Source organism: Elgaria multicarinata, chromosome 12 (assembly GCF_023053635.1).
Source record: "Elgaria multicarinata webbii isolate HBS135686 ecotype San Diego chromosome 12, rElgMul1.1.pri, whole genome shotgun sequence".
Classification (NCBI taxonomy): domain Eukaryota; kingdom Metazoa; phylum Chordata; class Lepidosauria; order Squamata; family Anguidae; genus Elgaria; species Elgaria multicarinata.
The window spans coordinates 7,529,355-7,547,597 of NC_086182.1; the positions used below are offsets into that span (position 1 = coordinate 7,529,355).

General features: G+C 46.9%; 1 protein-coding gene across 1 annotated transcript in view; it reads left to right on the top strand.

Moving 5' to 3' along the window:
• The window catches only part of PLAT (plasminogen activator, tissue type), a 51,000-nt gene that overhangs the window by 15,492 nt on the left and 17,265 nt on the right, over positions 1-18,243 (top strand). Inside the window, exons 2-6 of the mRNA XM_063138869.1 lie at positions 11,044-11,138; positions 11,746-11,788; positions 13,856-13,987; positions 15,039-15,152; positions 16,469-16,640. Coding sequence (XP_062994939.1) covers positions 11,070-11,138; positions 11,746-11,788; positions 13,856-13,987; positions 15,039-15,152; positions 16,469-16,640 — 530 coding nt within the window. The 5' untranslated portion in view covers positions 11,044-11,069. The remainder of the gene's footprint in view (positions 1-11,043; positions 11,139-11,745; positions 11,789-13,855; positions 13,988-15,038; positions 15,153-16,468; positions 16,641-18,243) is intronic.

An 18,243-nucleotide genomic window follows, 5' to 3' on the forward strand; every position in this document is an offset into this window, starting at 1 on the left:
CTCGTCACTGACCTGTGCGGTGGCTTTGGATGATGAAGCCGCATTGGCCTGGCCCAGTTGGATGGCCCTGGCTTGGGTCCATCAGTTGCCACTGACCTTCTCCAAGGTTTCTCTCCTAGTTTTGGCGGAGCAGCCTTTTCGACGCAGGTCACCATCAATTTTGGGAGAGATGCCAGGAGTGGCTTCTTCGGCAAAGTTGTTCCTAGGCTCTGCATTGGGGGTGTCACCAGCTTCGGAGTAGACATGTATTGTGGGTTTACCCACAAGGTGATGATATCTGGGGTCTGCACACGAGGCGGCACCGGCTTCTGTACCGTTGTTGGAGGTGGCACTGGCTTCTGTACTGGCATTCGCCAAAGGAGCTGTATCGGCTTCGGCCAAGTAGTCTCGCTTTCATCCAGGGGCCTCGGCAAGGAGGCCTCCACCACCTTCGGCAGTCTGGTCGGCACTTTTCTCGGCTGAGGAGTTGGCAGTTGCTTCACAGGAGCTAGATGAGTTTTGGGGAGTGACCACAGATCAGCCTTGGCAGAGGTCTTCCCACAGTGTTGGACATTCCTCTCTCCTGAGGGATCCGGGGCAGTCTAAAATCCTCTCTGGATTCTGCTGGGAAGAAGAAACATCAGTTTATGCAAGCGTTCTGTGTGTAATTCATCCTATTTTGGGATTACAGCAGGAAAGTAGGACATCTTCATAGTCACTTGATTCCCACACACATTTCTTACTCTAGCACTCTGAGGGCCCCCAAATCAAGGGTCCTTCTGAACAACAGATGTCTGATGAACACCCTAAAAGGAAGCCTACGAAGGAAGTGTCTTGGCAGGATGCATCATATGTTCCTACAGACCTGGATAGTATGGATACAACGGAAGAATCCACTGGGACCTCTGGTAATGAAGGTTCAAATAGAACCTCCTGGGACAGATCTTTACACCCCAGAAGGGAGCATTTTTCCACCCATCGTCCACTTCACAGAGGTCACAACAAGATTTGATTGTGAACCTATCTTCCCGAACACTATCCAATGAAGAGAGAAGGATATTGAATCTGGGCATGAGTTTTGTCCCTACACCATGATACAATGCTTTTCATACAAGGCTTGATTCATTTTGTTTGGTGCGTCAAATAAAATTGAGAGAATTTTTCGGTGATAGTGCACCTGACACTTCTATCTTCTGCCCGCGCTCTACGTTTAATCCTAATTCCTACAATCTGCATATACAAGTATTTGAACATCTTGTGTTTAAAGATTTACATCAACTGGAACTACACATCCCATCAACATGGCACAGTTTATCAAATAAAGATTGGGAAACTATAAAGAACCTGGCTAATGATCCAACTATAATCATCAAGGAAGCAGATAAAGGGGGTGCGATTTCCTACTGATCAAACAGGATGATCTGAAAGAGGTGTTTAGACAACTACAGGACGCCTCTTGCTACAAACCCTGCAGATCAGACCCTACCCAGCATATCTCTTTTTTTTATCAGAACTGTGAGCAATGAAGCCATGCTTTTGGGATATATAGATGAACAAACGGCAAAGATTCTACAATCCATAAATAAAGTTTCCCACCACAAGGACGCCCAATAATCTCGGCGTGTGATTCCATTTTAGAGCCCTTATCCCAATACATTGACCATTTCTTGTGCCCCTTCATGGCTCAAATGCCTTCATATTTAAAGGATACCTCTGATTTCATCAATAAAATAGAGGGTAAATATATTCCGCCCGATGCCATTATGGCAACGTTGGACGTCAATTCCCTCTATACTAGTATCCCCCATGATGAGGCACGCAATACTGTTGAATGGTATCTCAATAAACGGGATAATCTTTCTCCCCCTACCTATGTCCTATTAGAACTTATTGATATCATATTAGAAAAAAAACTATTTTAGGTTTGACGAAAAGAATTTCCTGCAGATTCGAGGCGTTGCCATGGGAAGCCCTTTTGCCCCTAGTGTGGCCAATTTATTCATGGCATGGCTAGAAGAGAATTTTATCTATCATCTGGCTCAAAATCTGTTCTCTAAGGAAAATAGAGAAAAGGGAATTTCCCTTTTTATCCTAACAGTTAAAGCTGCAGGAGCTATACCAGAGTGATCAGATACAAAAGAGGGCAGGGCTCCTGCAGGTTCAACTGTTTGATAACAAGGGAATTCCACCAGGTGCTTCATGCATACAAATGACACCTGCTGAAATTCCCTTTCCTCTACAATTGTTACAGAAGCCCTGTCCTTCCTTTTCATATAGTCACCCTACAGAAGGCAGAAGAGCAGACCAAGGGCTAAGAATTCAGTTAGGCAGGGAAGAGAGTTAGTGGTTCACAGACTCCCTATATCTAGGGTGACCATATTTTGGAAACCAAAAAGGAGGACAACATGGTTGGCCCCCAAGGAGATGTGTCCAGCACCAAGGGGGCATGCCTACCCTTTCATAGCCTTTGTCACATGTCTGATTTTACAGCACACATTTAAGACAAATCTGTTCTACATAACATCGTAATGTTAAAATCACTGAAATAAAAAACAAGTGAAAGATTCAATGTATCTGAACTTAACGTCATTCACTCCTTCGTTTGTAGCTTTTGCTGTACTTTGAAGCTTTTGCTATACTCTGTGTGATACATTCTCCCCTTCCCTCAAATATCTTTTCTGACTGTATCCTCACTCATTGCAAGCCACTGCTGTTGTTAACAGGGTTTGCTACTGGCTGGCCGGATAGCTGGCTTTTTTTATTTTTTTATTTCAATTTTTTTTTTAAAAGCTTGTGTATAATTGTCACAAGTTTCTCTACTCTAACATTAGGGTGGGTGTTGTGGCAGTGAACACTACTTTGCTCATTCACACTTCTTGCTTATATACATTAGCTTCTCAAGGCTTGTGTGTTGGCTCCACTTCGCACATCCAGACTTTGAGCTCCTGTCTGCTTCCTGCACAAACATGTGACTCTGAGACCCTCTTCCTAATGCCCTGTGTTTCATGCCAGCACTGTGGGGCTAAGTTACAATAGATGTCTCTGGGTTGTCTGTGCAGCCTCTGTTGTCTCTCGCTCTAAGGCCATAGCTAGACCTAAGGTTTATTCCTGGATTGTCCAGGGGTCAAACTTGTTCATCTAGGTGACACACAGGGGATCCAGTGCTCAGGCAGGGGCGAACCCTGGATGATCCCAGGATAAACCTTAAGTCTAGCTGTGGCCTAAGTCATTGCAGACAAACCAAAGCCTCCAGCCTCAAACAATCTCTCTCTCTCTCTTTCTCTCTCCCACAAAGTCTCCCAATGGTCCACCCAGGCTGCACACTTGTGGCTTGGGATATTGCTTATTGCAGGTTATTGCTTGGTCATGTCTGGTGACTCTTTCACATTATTATTATTATTATTATTATTATTATTATTATTATTATTATCATCATCCTGCCTTTTACCCAATGCTTTAAAAACCTCTGCCACCAGCCACCTCCACCTCCTCTCCTCCTGCACAACCGCTCAACTCTGATGCACTCTTAAAACACTCTGTGTGTCAAGCCAGCCTCAGGGCCAAGCTACAGGTGCATCTGGGTTGCCTTCAGCCTCTCTCTCTGCCTTATGCCAGCCAGCCAACATCTCCAACCTCAAATAATCCCCCACCCCCTCTCTCTGCCAAAGTCTCCCAATGGTCCAGCCAGGCTGTGCACTTGTACCCTATGGCTGGGGGTAGGGCAACAGCTTATAGCTTGGTTGCATCCAATGACTCTTGTTTTTTTTAAAAAAAACTCCACCGCCAGCTGCCTCTGCCTGCACCAAAACTGGACTCTGAGACACTCTTAAAAAGGCTCTGTGTGGCACAGCAGCCTCTCAGGGCTCAGCTACAGCCATCTCTGAGTTGTGTCTTCAGTCTAACTCTGCCTCTAAGAGATATGCCAGCCAGCTAAAGCCACAAATCTATCTATTTTTGTCTGACATGCACTTCAAATGTTCTGCATTGCATCCCAGCAGTGCAGACAGATGCTAGCTCACAATCGTACAAAGTGAAGTTAAAGAGAAGTGGTAGCGAAGCAAAGCAATGATATGCCAGGTTCCAACATTCACAGCAACAGGGCATCCACAAAGAAGAGAGCCTCTCTCTCGACTGGCACCTCACTGTTGGTTGTGAGAGTTTTTCTCTAAAGATGACCCTTCATCGCCCATGATGTGGAACTTTGAGAAAAAGGCCTCTGGCCCTTCTGTTTTGCCCTGTGGGCTGCTTTGACTGACCTCTCCTTTCCCACATTTTGATTTGTGGATGCCTTGCCTCTGCTGAGCTCCAGGTACCTGACTGCCCACCAAATCTGCAACAGGAAAGATGCCCTGCTTGCCCAGCACTTCTTACCTAAAGACTGGAGATCCCCTTAATGCCAAGGGCTGAAACTGCTCAATGTGCAAGACCCCAAAGAGGAGGTTTGACAACCTGAGTTTGAAGGATATGGCTCCAGCAGTTTTTAAAAACAATAATTTTAAAACTTTGAACTTTAAAAAAAAATCCTAAAAAAACAATGGATGAACGGATCTGATTCAAACTTGACACGGCTAAATCTCTCCTTAAGAGCTATCATGGTGCCAACTTTCAGCTCTTTATCTTTAAAAAATGTCATTTTTTAAAAATAATAATTTTAAACCTCAGACTTTTAAAAAAATCCTAAAACTCAATGGATGAACAGATCTGTTTCAAACTTGGCATAGCTAAAGTCCTTGTTAAGAGGAATCATGGTGCCAAGTTTCATCTCTTTATTTTTTAAAATAACGTTTTAAAAAATAATAATTTTAAACCCTCAAATTTTAAAAAAATCCTAAAAATCAATGGATGAACGGATCTGTTTCAAATTTGGTATGGCTAAAGCTCTACCTAAAAGCTATCACAGTGCCAAGTTTCATCTCTTTATCTTTAAAAATGACAGCTTTAAAAATAATAATTTTAAAACCTCAATTTTTTTTTTAAAAAAACCCTAAAAAATCAATGGATGAACGGATCTCTTTCAAATTTGGTATGGCTAAAGCCCTACCTAAGAGCTACCATCATGTTACAAGCATTTTTGTTAATTCCTATTAAAGTAGAGCTGCCCTTTGGCTGGGAAAGATGGGGAAAATCCGGATTTCCCTTTCCCCTCCTGGATTTGTTACCAGAAATCCGGACAAATCCAGGTTTTTCCTGTCATATGGTCACAAAGACTAGTTACTGTAACTAGTCTTTGTGACTAACCACGATTCCCGTGGCAGTCATTTTGTGATGGGGTTCATGACAGTGTCCCAAATCCCCAGATGGGCTCACAAGCACAATTGCTTGCCCTGGTCTACATTGACTCTCTAGGGTTTCAGGCAGTAGCCATGATGGGGAAGAACCAATTGCAAACAGTTTTGGCTTGCAGAAAACAGCTCCCCACCCCCGCCTGAACCTGTTTTCTGCACAGCAAAAACCCTCACTCTGAAATATAACTCCTACCCAAGCTTGGCTTCAGCACACATCCTGTAATAATAGTTCCTATTATTATTATTATTATTATTATTATTATTATTATTATTATTATTATTATTATTAGAAATAAAAAAAATATTCCCCAGTATTGTTAAATATTGAGAGAAAGAATGCTGGGCAAAGCAGCTAGAACTGCCGCCATCTTAATTTCCCCACCATGTCTCTGGGCCTTCCCCATGACGTCATTCATAGGCAAGACCCAAAGGCATTGTGGGGAAATTAACATGGCATCCTGCTCTGGAACACAGTATGAAACTGGAGTTTAGGGTGACCAGATGAACCCTGGAGGCCTCTGGAAAAAGGGAGCTTTTCCGGGGCCCAAATTCACCGGGGGGAAAGGCCTGGAGAGGATGTGTTCTTGGACTTCCGGGAATGTGTCCTCCAGCCCCTTCCAGCAGCGATCTGGCCTTCTCCTTGGCTGGCGTGATCGTGCTGGCCAAGGAGAAGGCCCGGATTGGCACTGGGAGGGCCTAGATCGGTTCGTTCTCCACCCTCCACCCCCCACCCCCAGCGCTGATCTGGCCTTCTCCTTGGCTGGCGCGATCGTGGGCCCATAAGACAGAGGAGCCGTCCTCACAAGGGCACTTTGCTAAGCGCCCTTATTATTATTATTATTATTATTTATTTATATAGCACCATCGATGTACATGGTGCTGTACAGATAACACAGTAAATAGCAAGACCCTGCCACATAGGGTCTTCTCTCCAACCCGGACCAGGCCCTTACTCTGTTGCTCAAAGCAGCCATAGAACTCTGTGGCTTTCTGCCAGTTGGGTTGTCCCTGCTGGCCATGCATCCCTAATTCCCAGGCTGGGCACCCCTTCTCTGAGGCGTGCCTGCTTGCCTGCTTGATCATACAGAACTCTTCTCCTCTGAAGTCGAACGAGTGCCGGCAGCTGAGCCCTGCGGCTTTTCGTTTTGCTGAATTGCTGCACTTGAGTGCCAATTCTTTGCGTGCGTCTGTGTGTGTTTTCTCCGCCTCCTTGATTAATATCTTCTCCCTATGAATCATCTTGAGCTGCAGTACCTCAAGCAGAGTTTAGCGGTGGAGCATGGCCCTCTGCCTTTTAACAGCTCTTGGTTCTCTTTATCTATTTCTTTTATTTGTATCCTGCATTTCCTCCAAGAAGCTCAAGATGACATGCCTTCACACAACAACCCTGTGAGGTTGGTGAGGCGGAGAGAGAGAGAGAGAGATTGGTCCAAGGTCACCCAGTGAGCTTCATGGCTGAGTGGAAATTTGAAACTGGTTCTCTCGAGTCTGGAAATGACCCAGGCTTTCCCAACCTAGCTCTTCAGGTGCTGCTCTCATGATTTATTATAAAGAAATGAATTGGGGCTCTGGCAGCGATACTGATGAGAGAATAATAGGGGTCAGTGGAGGCTGAGGGCTCCATTGTCAGTGGGGCGGTGAATCCACTCCGAGTTTCAGCTATAACCAATCAGAACTCTAAAGGAGTTCCGACTGGTTCTGGCTGAAACCCGGAACAGACTCACCGCCCCACTGACATTGGAGCCCCCAGCCCCCAGCGACGAGGATATTAAAAGTACACAAGGCTGTTCTTTTTTTCATCTGTGAGTTGTTGGAGATTATGAAATGGTTAACTCCGTCTTAGACTTTTGCTCCAAGCCTGCCTTTGTTTTAACCCCAAAGACTTCTCTTTCTCTTTTGCTTTGGTTTCTGACGAAGTGACTCATCCGCTTGTCATGCTCCCATGCCATTATCCAGCTGCTCTAGTCAGCTTTGAAATAAATTGCAGTGACTGGATTCCTGTATTAGGGTGAAAGATCAAAAAACTCTTTAGACAGTCGATTCCTGCCAGAGATTAGACAAACAGAACTGTGGCTTATCAAACATTCCGGTGAAAAATCTGGTGCAGATGTTGGATTCAAAAACATCCCTCTCTAGCAGATGTCCTAGCCCTTCATTTATAAACTGAGGCTGCTATCCCATCTATACTTATGGGGGGACTAAATCCCATTAAAGACGTTACTTCTGAGATGTAAAATCCATTCAGTCGCTATTCCGTGGTTTGTCAAGCTCCTTTCATTCTGTCGTCCGCCCATCGACGGAATCAAATCTTCTTTTAGTTTCTGAATTTGCACAAATCTGCATGTGCAAAATATGCAAATTCCCAGCAAATAGCCTATGCAGGAAATGCACATTTTGGGCTGCCCTTTTTTTTTTTTTTTTTTTAAATGCTTTCTGTGGTGAAATTTGCGCAAAATTCGCAAAGGTTAGAAAAATGGTCTGCAACCCCTGGAAATCTACCCGGCAGAGGAAAAGCTGGTCTGCTGCAAAATCTGTGGTTTGGATTTATAAAAATCCAAACTCATTTGGTTTCTTGTGGATTTCTGTGACATCCTTACTCCTGAGTAGATGGGCCTAGGATTGCACTGATGATTAGTGCGTTAACTCTTTCCTTCCTCCATGAACAAGTTTGTAGTGCAGCCTTCCTGAGCCTGGTACCCTCCAGATGTATGGATCACAACTCCTAGCATCTGCCAACTGGCTGGAGAATGCTGGGAATTGTACAAGTCAACTGGAGGGCACTAGGTTGAAGAAAACTGTTTCCAGTACATGTTGGTTTGCCGTTGAATCCCTAGATCTTACCGGCCCATTGTGGGCACAACACTACCCATCTCCTGAGATTTGAAACTGATGTTGTGATAGGATTCCATCTTATCAGGATGATTTTAGGGACTCCTGTCTGGGAGACTGTGGGTGGAGTTCTGTGGTGAGCGCTACCAGAATCCGTATTTATTCTGGTTTTTAGCTCATCCTGTTCCAATGTTGTGTGTACAATTCACTCACTCGCACTGCATCATAGGCATGGTGGGACATATGAAGCAGGTAGCCTTTTCCAAAATACTAGTTTTCGGAGATGTATGCAAAACCTCTCCACCTTTTACCCATCTCTAATTGGAGACAGTATTCTTGGAATTAGAAAACGTTTGGCCTTTTGGGAAGAGAGAGAAAAGGAAGGACTTTTTCACAGAGCGCAGAGTTGAACTATGGAATTCATTACCAAAAGCCCTATGAAGAGAGACTGAAAGAACTGGGCATGTTTAGCCTGGAGAAGAGAAGATTGAGGGGAGACATGATAGCACTTTTCAAATATTTGAAAGGTTGTCACACAGAGGAGGGCCAGGATCTCTTCCTGATCCTCCCAGAGTGCAGGACACGGAATAACGGGATCAAGTTACAGGAAGCCAGATTCCAGCTGGACATCAGGAAAAACTTCCTGACTGTTAGAGCAGTACGACAATGGAACCAGTTACCTGGGGAGGTGGTGGGCTCTCCCACACTAGAGGCCTTCAAGAGGCAGGTGGACAACCATCTGTCAGGAATGCTTTAGGGTGGATTCCTGCATTGAGCAGGTGGTTGGACTGGATGGCTTTAGAGGCCCCTTCCAACTCTGCTATTCTATGATTCTATGATGGTCACCAATTTAAAAGGAGGTTGGATAAATTTCTGGAGGAGAAGGCAAACAATGGCTACTAGTCCAGATGACTATATGCTACCTCCAGTATGCTCATGTACGCCAGCTGCTGGGGAACATGGGTAGGAGGGTGCTGTTGCACTCATGTCCTACTCATGCATTTCCTGTGGGCAGCTGGTTGGTCACGGTGTGAACAGAAGAAAACACCAGACCACGTTCTCTGCCCTTAGATACATTTAAGTGGCATTTCTTCAGAGTATCTTTTGGTTAATAAACACATCAGCCACTCCCTGGTTTTGGGGTATATGACCCATAATTCCCCTGCCTACATGAATGAAGTTATGTAAATGAGCTATATTTGGAGGTTTTAATTTTGCTAAGCCAGGTGCTTCCTTAAATAAGATTTTCAATTAATTCAGTCTCTTTAAGCTTTAAAGCGTTTGAAGCTGCACTCCTATAGCTCTGCTTCCTGGACGTAAGCACATTGAACTTGATAGGGCTTACTTTTGAGTAGACATATATAGGATTGCTCTGCAAATCTTTCTGTGGGCTTATATTATTTTATTTTAAAATGCATGTATAAACAAACATATGCAAATGCAAATAAAGAACTACGCAGCCCTATCCTCCACCTCAGTAAACACAAGTTTAAATAACATTGGCTTTCATTACTGTTTGGAAATGCACAGGCTCAAGCTATGGTGGACCTCCAAAGAAGGCAGGTTTTGCTGTGTAAGGGTGCTTCCAGAAGGTTTTCATCTCTGCCCCATTCACAAAACGTTATGGAGTGGTGGATGATTATAACTTCCACTCATAACCTTCCCGAGTTTTCCCACTGCATCTTCCGTCTTTTTCCTTACCGCAGAAAGTGTATCAAGGAAGAAAAGACGGAAAAACTGCACAATGCCTTCTTGAGAGCCAGTGTAGTGTAGCAGTTTGTCAGGCTGGGAATCAGAAGATCCGGGTTCTAATCCCCACTCAGCCATGAAGTTCACTGGGTGACTTTGGGCCAGGAACTGACTCTTAGCTTAGCCTACCTCACAGGGTTGTTGTGAGGCTAAAATGGAAAGGAGGAGGAGGAGGACTGTGTAAGCCACCTTGGATTCTTTGCAAGAGGAGAAAAGGCAAGATATAAATGTAATAATAAATAAAGGCATAATCTTATGCATGTTTAAACGGGGGAAATATGACTAAATGTGCACAGGATTGTGGAATGTGGACTTTTTTGGCTGGCTGGGGAATGCTGGGAGTTGTCTAAACATGCATAGGATTGTGCCCTCAATAACGGTTAGCACTAGGACCCATCTGTCACGGTCCCTGGTGTTTTTACCTCCTTCCTTGACTCACTTCCCTGTAGCCACAATAACCTTCTAAGCCATAGAAATCTGTTGGGAAATCTGTTAGGGCACATCCTTCCCTGGCAGCATGGAAGGATGGGAATTGCAACCCAATGCATCTAGAGGGCACCAGGTCGGGGAAGTCTGATGTAGAGGGTGATTGGCGAGTGTCAGGGAACGAGAAAAGAGATGTTCACAGTCGGTCCACCTGGAAACGACAGCAGTTAGGAGCTGTTTCTGAGGCTGTGCTCGGATGGGCACTTTAGATGACCTAAAGACGGTAGGACAATAAAGATGCCAGGCTGGCAGCCCAAAGCAGCTGGAACAAGGCCTGGCTCTTGGGGTTAACTTAAACGCTATAGGAGGTTGTTGTGGTTACGGGGAAGTGAGTCAAGGAACGAGGTAAAAGCACCAGGGAACAAGAGGAGCTGAGAGCTAAGACCACAAGACCCATTCCCAGGCCTACTGACCTACTTTCAGCAGCCAGCCAAAGGGAGGGACAACAGGATGGAAACTGCGAGTCTGGGACAGACCCTGCGAGAGAGGGTTAAACGGCTTGGTCTTAAATCCACTAGTAAACACTGTTAGCTGCTCACCATTCGGTGGACAAACAGTCAAACCTCCCCTCTGCCATCTGTTGCGCTTCTGCCTCCGCGGGAGCGAATAAAGCCCTTCAAAGGAGCCAGTCGGTCCAGGGTTTGCACACACGATGACCAAATGGAGGTCTGAGGCGGTTGCGTGCAATCTCCATTCGCGGTCTGCTTTCGTTTAGGTTCTTGATCGCTGGAAGGCGTCGAAATGAAGCTGAAGCAGACGTTTCTCTCGCTGCTGCTGCTGCTGGGAACCATGGCCACAATGCAGTGCAAGGTAAGAGGCCAAGGACCTCGGGATGGCTTTGCTTCTGGTGTTTGTTCGGAAGATTGCGCCATTGCCAGCTACATGAGTGCGTACATTGTATGCACGTGAGCTTTTGCGTAGAAGCCTATGCCGGCTGCATCTCTTGCCCTGCGTGGCCTTTTGTCTACTTTCCTCCCCTCTAAAGCACCTTTCCCGAACCAGGTGAGCCTCCAGATGGGTTGGATTGCATCTCCCATCATTCCCAACCAGTATGGCCCAGGGCTTGTCTATATGCTGTATGTGTGTGAACTGTGGATAAATCCTCCTGCAACCAAAACGGGATCTGGTCCATGAAAACCTATGCGTTCGTAGCCCTCTTTGGTTGTAACAGACTTTCCTTAACTTTCCTTTTAAACTAATTGACAAGTGTGTGAAGCAGCTGAGCGACTTGAGAATCCCCCGCCCCACAGCCCTGCATGTTTCACCTCGGAATAGCAAGGCTGTGAGCCCCGACCCTTCCTACCTGTGCTACAAACGGCTCTGGGCCTTGAGAATGCTGCAGGTGTGCTCAGGAAGTGACCTTTCTCCGATGTTGCTTTGCTTATTTTATCTAAGCGAATTCTTCCTCTCTTGGTAGGAGCTTCTTCTGCGCATGAAACGAGGAGCTCGGTCTAGAAGAGGTAAGGAACCAAGACGGCACCCCAGTTCTGGTGTGAGGAGGAGGGGCCCTGTATTGATCTGATACCCAGGCAAAACAGGCAGAGGGTTGGAATCATTTATTAGCAGAGCCGGCGTCAAGAGTCATAGAATCATAGCATCATAGAATAGCAGAGTTGGAAGGGGCCGACAAGGCCATCGAGTCCAACCCCCCTGCTCAAGGTAGGAATCCACCCTAAAGCATCCCTGACAGATGCTTGTCCAGCTGCCTCTTGAAGGCCTCTAGGGTGGGAGAGCCCACAACCTCCCTAGGTAACTGGTTCCATTGTTGTACCGCTCTAACTGTCAGGAAGTTTTTCCTGACGTCCAGCCAGAATCTGGCTTCCTTTAACTTGAGCCCCTTATTCCGTGTCCTGCACTCTGGGAGGATTGAGAAGAGATCTGGCCCTCCTCTGTGTGACAACCTTTTAAGTCTTTGAAGAGTGCTCTCATGTCTCCCCTCAATCTTCTCTTCTCCAGGCTAAACATGCCCAGTTCTTTCAGTCTCTCTTCATAGGGCTTTGTTTCCAGACCCCTGATCATCCTGGTTGCCCTCCTCTGAACACGCTCCAGCTTGTCTGCGTCCTTCTTGAGTCGGAATGGTAGGGCATCTGCTGAGGGCCCATAGTCCAGGGGGGGCCCACTGACACGGGCTCCCTGTACCCTCTCTTCCTCTTCACCATGGCAACTTGCTTGTTCACCCTCTGCCTGCTTTGGCTCAGACTATGGTGGTGGTGTTGCTGAGAAGGAGGAGGACCGGGAGAAGCCACGGCCTGTTTCCTCCCTGGCTCTCTGCCTATCAAGCAAACAAGTGGTGGCAATGATGAGAAAGTGGTTGAGGAGCGAGAGCAGTTGGCGACAATGGCAGCGAGGAAGCTGCCTCACTGCAGGAACGAGGCTGCCTGGCGCAAGCACTGTCGATTAGTGTTAACAATCGTATCAGATGTTGTCATTTCAAAACAACTCAAATATCTAAACGATGAACAGAAATTAAAAACACAGGTCCTGGCAGCAGGCTTACGATGTAGGGTGCAAAGGGGACATCCGTGGGCAGCATGTTCTGAGCTTGGGCTCTTGGTGCTCTGTGCATCCGGACGGTCCCCAAGCCTAACCAAATCCTGTGCTCAGGTTCTGCACCCAGAATCCTGCATATTAAGTAAACACACACACACACACACACCCCTCCCAAAATCTATGACCTAATTTATTGAAATCCTGGATTTTTTGGAAGCAAGATAAGGTTGGGATGCTTCTGACAAGGGTTTTCGCTGGAATTGAAAGAGGGAAACGTGATGAGGGAGGTGGTGGGCTCTCCCACACTAGAGGCCTTCAAGAGGCAGCTGGACAACCATCTGTTAGGGATGCTTTAGGGTGGATTCCTGCATTGAGCAGGGGGCTGGGCTCGATGGCCTTGTAGGCCCCTTCCAACTCTACCGTTCTATGATTCTATGATTCTATGAGGGAGCTGTAGGGCCCATCGGCAGTAGCTGTGGACAGGGGCCAGCCAGCTGCAGAAGGATTCCAAATGGGTTTCTTGTGTAAAAGGTTATAACAAAGATGGCTCACTCCAGATCCCCACTTAGTAAGGAAATTTCACAAGCCTGTTTGCTTGCAACAAGATCAAGCTCCGGAGACTTCTGTTGACTTTATAAATATCTGCAGAGCCTATAGAAAGCAAGGAGATTCCTAAAGCAGGTGGTGACTTCTCAAATTTTTCTATGTAGCCATAAGGACTAGTAGCTTGGTTGTTGTTTTTAATTAAAATAGATTTCAATGGGATCACCCCATTTATTTTAGTACAGGGCAATCCTATGGATGTGCAAATAATATTATTTTGGATTTGTTATGTGACTCCTGTCTGATACGGTTTGACAGTCTGGCCAAGGACTTGAAAGAGAGGGTGGACATTCCTCTTATAGGGGACTATAGGGTATTTTTTCTTGCCCCTTACTATTGTAAGTGTAGCGCAGAGGGTGACTCCTGAGCAGGAACAAAGGGCAGTTTAATGTTTACAAGGTGGGAAACGGTGTTCCGTTTTCTCTTGACTACAGCCCCATGCAAAGACCCGTCAACCCAACAGAGGTACCAGCGAAACGAGAATTGGCTGCGCTATGTCAATGCACACGTTGAATATTGTCGGTGCGAGAGCAGAGGCAGCTTCTGCCACAGGGTGCCTGTCAAAGGTGGGTCCCGCGTAGCTGTGCGAGAGACTCCAATTGGAGTGCATTGCGAAAGAGCTCGGGCAGCGGAACTGTCACGGCCGCCGTCAGAGACTCCTGGGCAATTTGTGGGTGGAGACGCAGGCTAGAGCAGGGGTGTGGAACCTCTCTCAGCCCGAGGGCCGGATTCAATTTTAGAGAAGCTCTCGGGGGCCGCGTCCGATTGGTGGGCGGGGCTAAAGGCAAAAAAGTCAGGTGAGGCCACAGTACCAGAAATACCAAAATATAAGCCTATTGTAGCTCAGAGCTCTTCCTGCCAGTTGTTAAGCCTTAGGAGAGGCATTTTAAATTTTTAGAGTGGAGAAAAACTGGGCAAAAGCTGAGAAGATAAACAAATGATAAGCAGTTGGGGGCGAGGGTGAAAATGATGTGCCCAGAAGAAGGAGGCAAGGTCTTCTGGGGATGCCAGGAGGGGGAGATTTGGCCCGCAGGCCGGCCTGAGGTTCAACACCTCTGCTCTAGAGTGTGGCAGATGTGGTTTGGGCATGCACGTTCTCTGCGCTAAAGGGAAATGCCTTGAAATGTGTGTCCAGCGAGGCGGAGAATCCACTCCGGGTTCCAGTCAGAATCAGTCAGGGCTCTAAGCACCTTGGAGAGCTCCTTTAGAGCTCTGACTGGTTCTGACTGGAACCCGGAGTGGATTCACCACTCTGCTGACCTCGGAGCCACCAGCCTCCAAGGGATGGCCCCAGAGGGCAGCACTTCAGTTTCCACCCTGCCTGCCTGCCACTTTAAAAATTAGACATTTAAAAAAAATTTTTAAGAAAGATCAGATCAGTCTGTTTGACTAGCAGTGGTTGTCCAGGCGGTGGGCTTCTTTCCCTTCACCTGCACCCTGAAATCCATTGTGCCGGAGCTGCCAGGAGCTGTACCTGGGTCCTTCTGCCTGCAGAGCATGTGTTCTACCTCGTTGCTATCTCTAGCCACTTCCCAAAAGGTTGAGGGACTAGGGCAAGAGTACCCCAAAGTGCCGTGCAAAGAGGAAGCTGAGACTCTCTCCTTCTTTGTCCTACAGTCTGCACGAAGGCGCAGTGTTCCAACGGGGGCCACTGCTGGGAAGCCTTATACTCACCCAGCCTCTTCGTCTGCGTCTGCCGCCCAGGCTACTCTGGGACACACTGTGAGATTGGTGAGTAGTTCGCATGTGGAACATGTTTTATCCTCATTGTGCTTTTATAGAGCTCTATCAGACGAGCGCTTTATTCCACGCTCGTTACTCGGCACTCACAGATTTTCACGGGTCCCTCTCACGATGTCATCTGCCTCCCGCCCCTTCTGGCCTTCTTCGCACCCCAAAAAACCCGCCCCAGTAAGTCCTACTTATTTTTAAAGACGGAAGTCGCCGCTATCTCCTGCTGTGTGCAGGAGAAGGAGTGCGATCAAAACGGCCCACTGAACGGGCCATGTGCACGTTGTTTACTTCCTCTTTCGAAAGAGGAAGTAATGAGGGACAAACACACGGGCGGAGAAGCAACGGTAAGCAAATGCGATTTCCCCCTGTGTGATGACACGCATAATGTACTTTTATATTGTAGTTTGTTTTATACCTTGAATTGCATTTGATGGTTTTAATTTTTGTGAACTGCCCAGGAACCTTCACCTATTGGGTGGTATAGGAGTGCAGCAAATAAATAAATAAATGTTGAGGAATGAATGGGCGCAATATCAGGAGGGCTGGCCTGGGTTCACGGCCAGAAAATGGATCCTTGGCTTTTGATTGGACCGGATATCTCCTGGCTCACGGCTCCATCTGATCATCACAGTACTGCAAACAGCACCTTCGAGAGCAATTCGCGGCCAGGCAGGAACCGATCTTCAACAGCAAATTGGTGCAAGTTTCAGATCTGAGCCCTAGTGGTTACTTATTCTCTCAAATCAGCATGGCCAGGTTAAGCATGCTAGAATAGATACGTGGCTAAAATCACGTGTGGTCTGGCCCTTAGCCACCGTGTATTATAGCCTGCGAGGGAGGGGAGACAAGGTGCAGGATCCCAGCATGCAGGCTCAAACCAGCGCTGCTTTATACTGAGTCAGACCCTTGGTCCTCCTAGCCCAGTGTTGTCGACACTGACTGGCAGCAGCTCTTCAAGATTTCAGGCAGGATTCTTTCTTTGCCCTACCTGGAGAAGCCGGGGATTGAACCAGGGCCCTTCTGTGTGCAAAGCTTGTGCTCTATCACACTGAGCTATGACCTCAAGCAGGTGTTGGCTATGGATGTGTACGTCCTGCTTTTGCCCCTCCAACCAGTATGAGGACGGATGCATTGAACAGCAGGAAAGAGCGCAGGGTGGGATTGTCCCATGTCAGTTCCGCTTCAACCCCATGCAGCTGGCAGCGGTCTCCCACTCTGGTCCTGTTGCACTGCCCCATCGCTGCCCCGTGGATAAGGCATGTATGAGAGAGCAGGAGTGGACTGAGAGGAATGCTTTGCTTCTCCTTACTCAGATAACAAAGCTGTGTGTTACGAGGACGCAGGAGACACCTACAGCGGGATGTGGAGCATGACTAATGGCGGAATTGAGTGCTTAAACTGGGACAACGATGCGTTGGCAGAGGGGTACAATGCGCGCCAGCCGGGTGCTCTGAAGCTGGGTCTTGGCAAACACAACTACTGTCGGTGAGGAAGTTTCATTTTTCATTTTATTTAAATTCTTCACATACCTCTGGATATCGTAAGATCTCTTAGAGCTTTACATAAGTACATAGAATCATAGAATAGCAGAGTTGGAAGGGGCCTACAGGCCATCGAGTCCAACCCCCTGCTCAAGGCAGGAATCCACCCTAAAGCATCCCTGACAGATGGTTGCCCAGCTGCCTCTTGAAGGCCTCTAGTGTGGGAGAGCCCACGACCTCACCAGGCAACTGATTTCACCATCGCACTGCTCTAACAGTCAGGAAGTTTTTCCTGATGTCCAGCCGGAATCTGGCTTCCTTTAACTTGAGCCCGTTATTCCGTGTCCTGCACTCTGGGAGGATCGAGAAGAGATCCTGGCCCTCCTCTGTGTGACAACCTTTTAAGTCTTTGAAGAGTGCTCTCATGTCTCCCCTCAATCTTCTCTTCTCCAGGCTAAACATGCCCAGTTCTTTCAGTCTCTCTTCATAGGGCTTTGTTTCCAGACCCCTGATCATCCTGGTTGCCCTCTTCTGAACACGCTCCAGCTTGTCTGCGTCCTTCTTGAATTGTGGAGCCCAGAACTGGACGCAATACTCTAGATGAGGCCTAACCAGGGCCGAATAGAGAGGAACCAGTACCTCACGTGATTTGGAAGTTATACTTCTATTAATGCAGCCCAAAATAGCATTTGCCTTTCTTGCAGCCATATCGCACTGTTGGCTCATATTCAGCTTGTGATCTACAACATTCCAAGATCTTTCTCGTTTGTAGTATTGCTGAGCCAAGTGTCCCCCATCTTGTAACTGTGCATTTGGTTTCTATTCCCTAAATATAGAACTTGGCATTTATCCCTATTAAATTTCATCCTGTTGTTTTCAGCCCAGCACTCCAGCCTATCAAGATCACTTTGAAGTTTGTTTCTGTCTTCCAGGGTATTAGCTATCCCACCCAATTTTGTGTCATCTGCAAATTTGATCAGCGTTCCCTGCACCTCCTCGTCCAAATCATTAATAAAAATGTTGAAGAGCACTGGGCCCAGGACTGAGCCCTGCGGTACCCCACTGCCTGTCCCCAGTTTGAGAAGGTTTCATTGATAAGTACTCTTTGAGTCCGATTCTGTAGCCAACTGTGAATCCACCTAATAGTTGTTCCATCTAGCCCACTTTTAGCTAGTTTGTTAATCAGAATGTCATGTGGTACTTTGTCAAAAGCTTTGCTGAAGTCAAGATATATGACGTCCACAGCATTCCCACGGTCCACAAGGGAGGTTACCCGATCAAAAAATGAGGTTAAATTAGTCTGACAGGATTTGTTCCTGACAAATACATGTTGGCTTCTAGTAATCACTGCAATTGATTTCAATTTCAATACAATTTAAAAACAATATGAAGTAGTAATTACATTAAAATCATTAAGGGAACGGTAAAGCAGAGCAGTGCCATGACACGTCAGGGAAAGCCTTCAAGAGGCATCGGGGGTTTGCCACGGTTTCCTCCTCCCACACGGTACGTGGACGAGAATTCCAGCGGGCAGGTGCCAGTGGAGGCCAGTGGCTCCAATGTCAGTGGGGTGGTGAATCTGCTCCAGGTATCAGTCAGAACTCTAA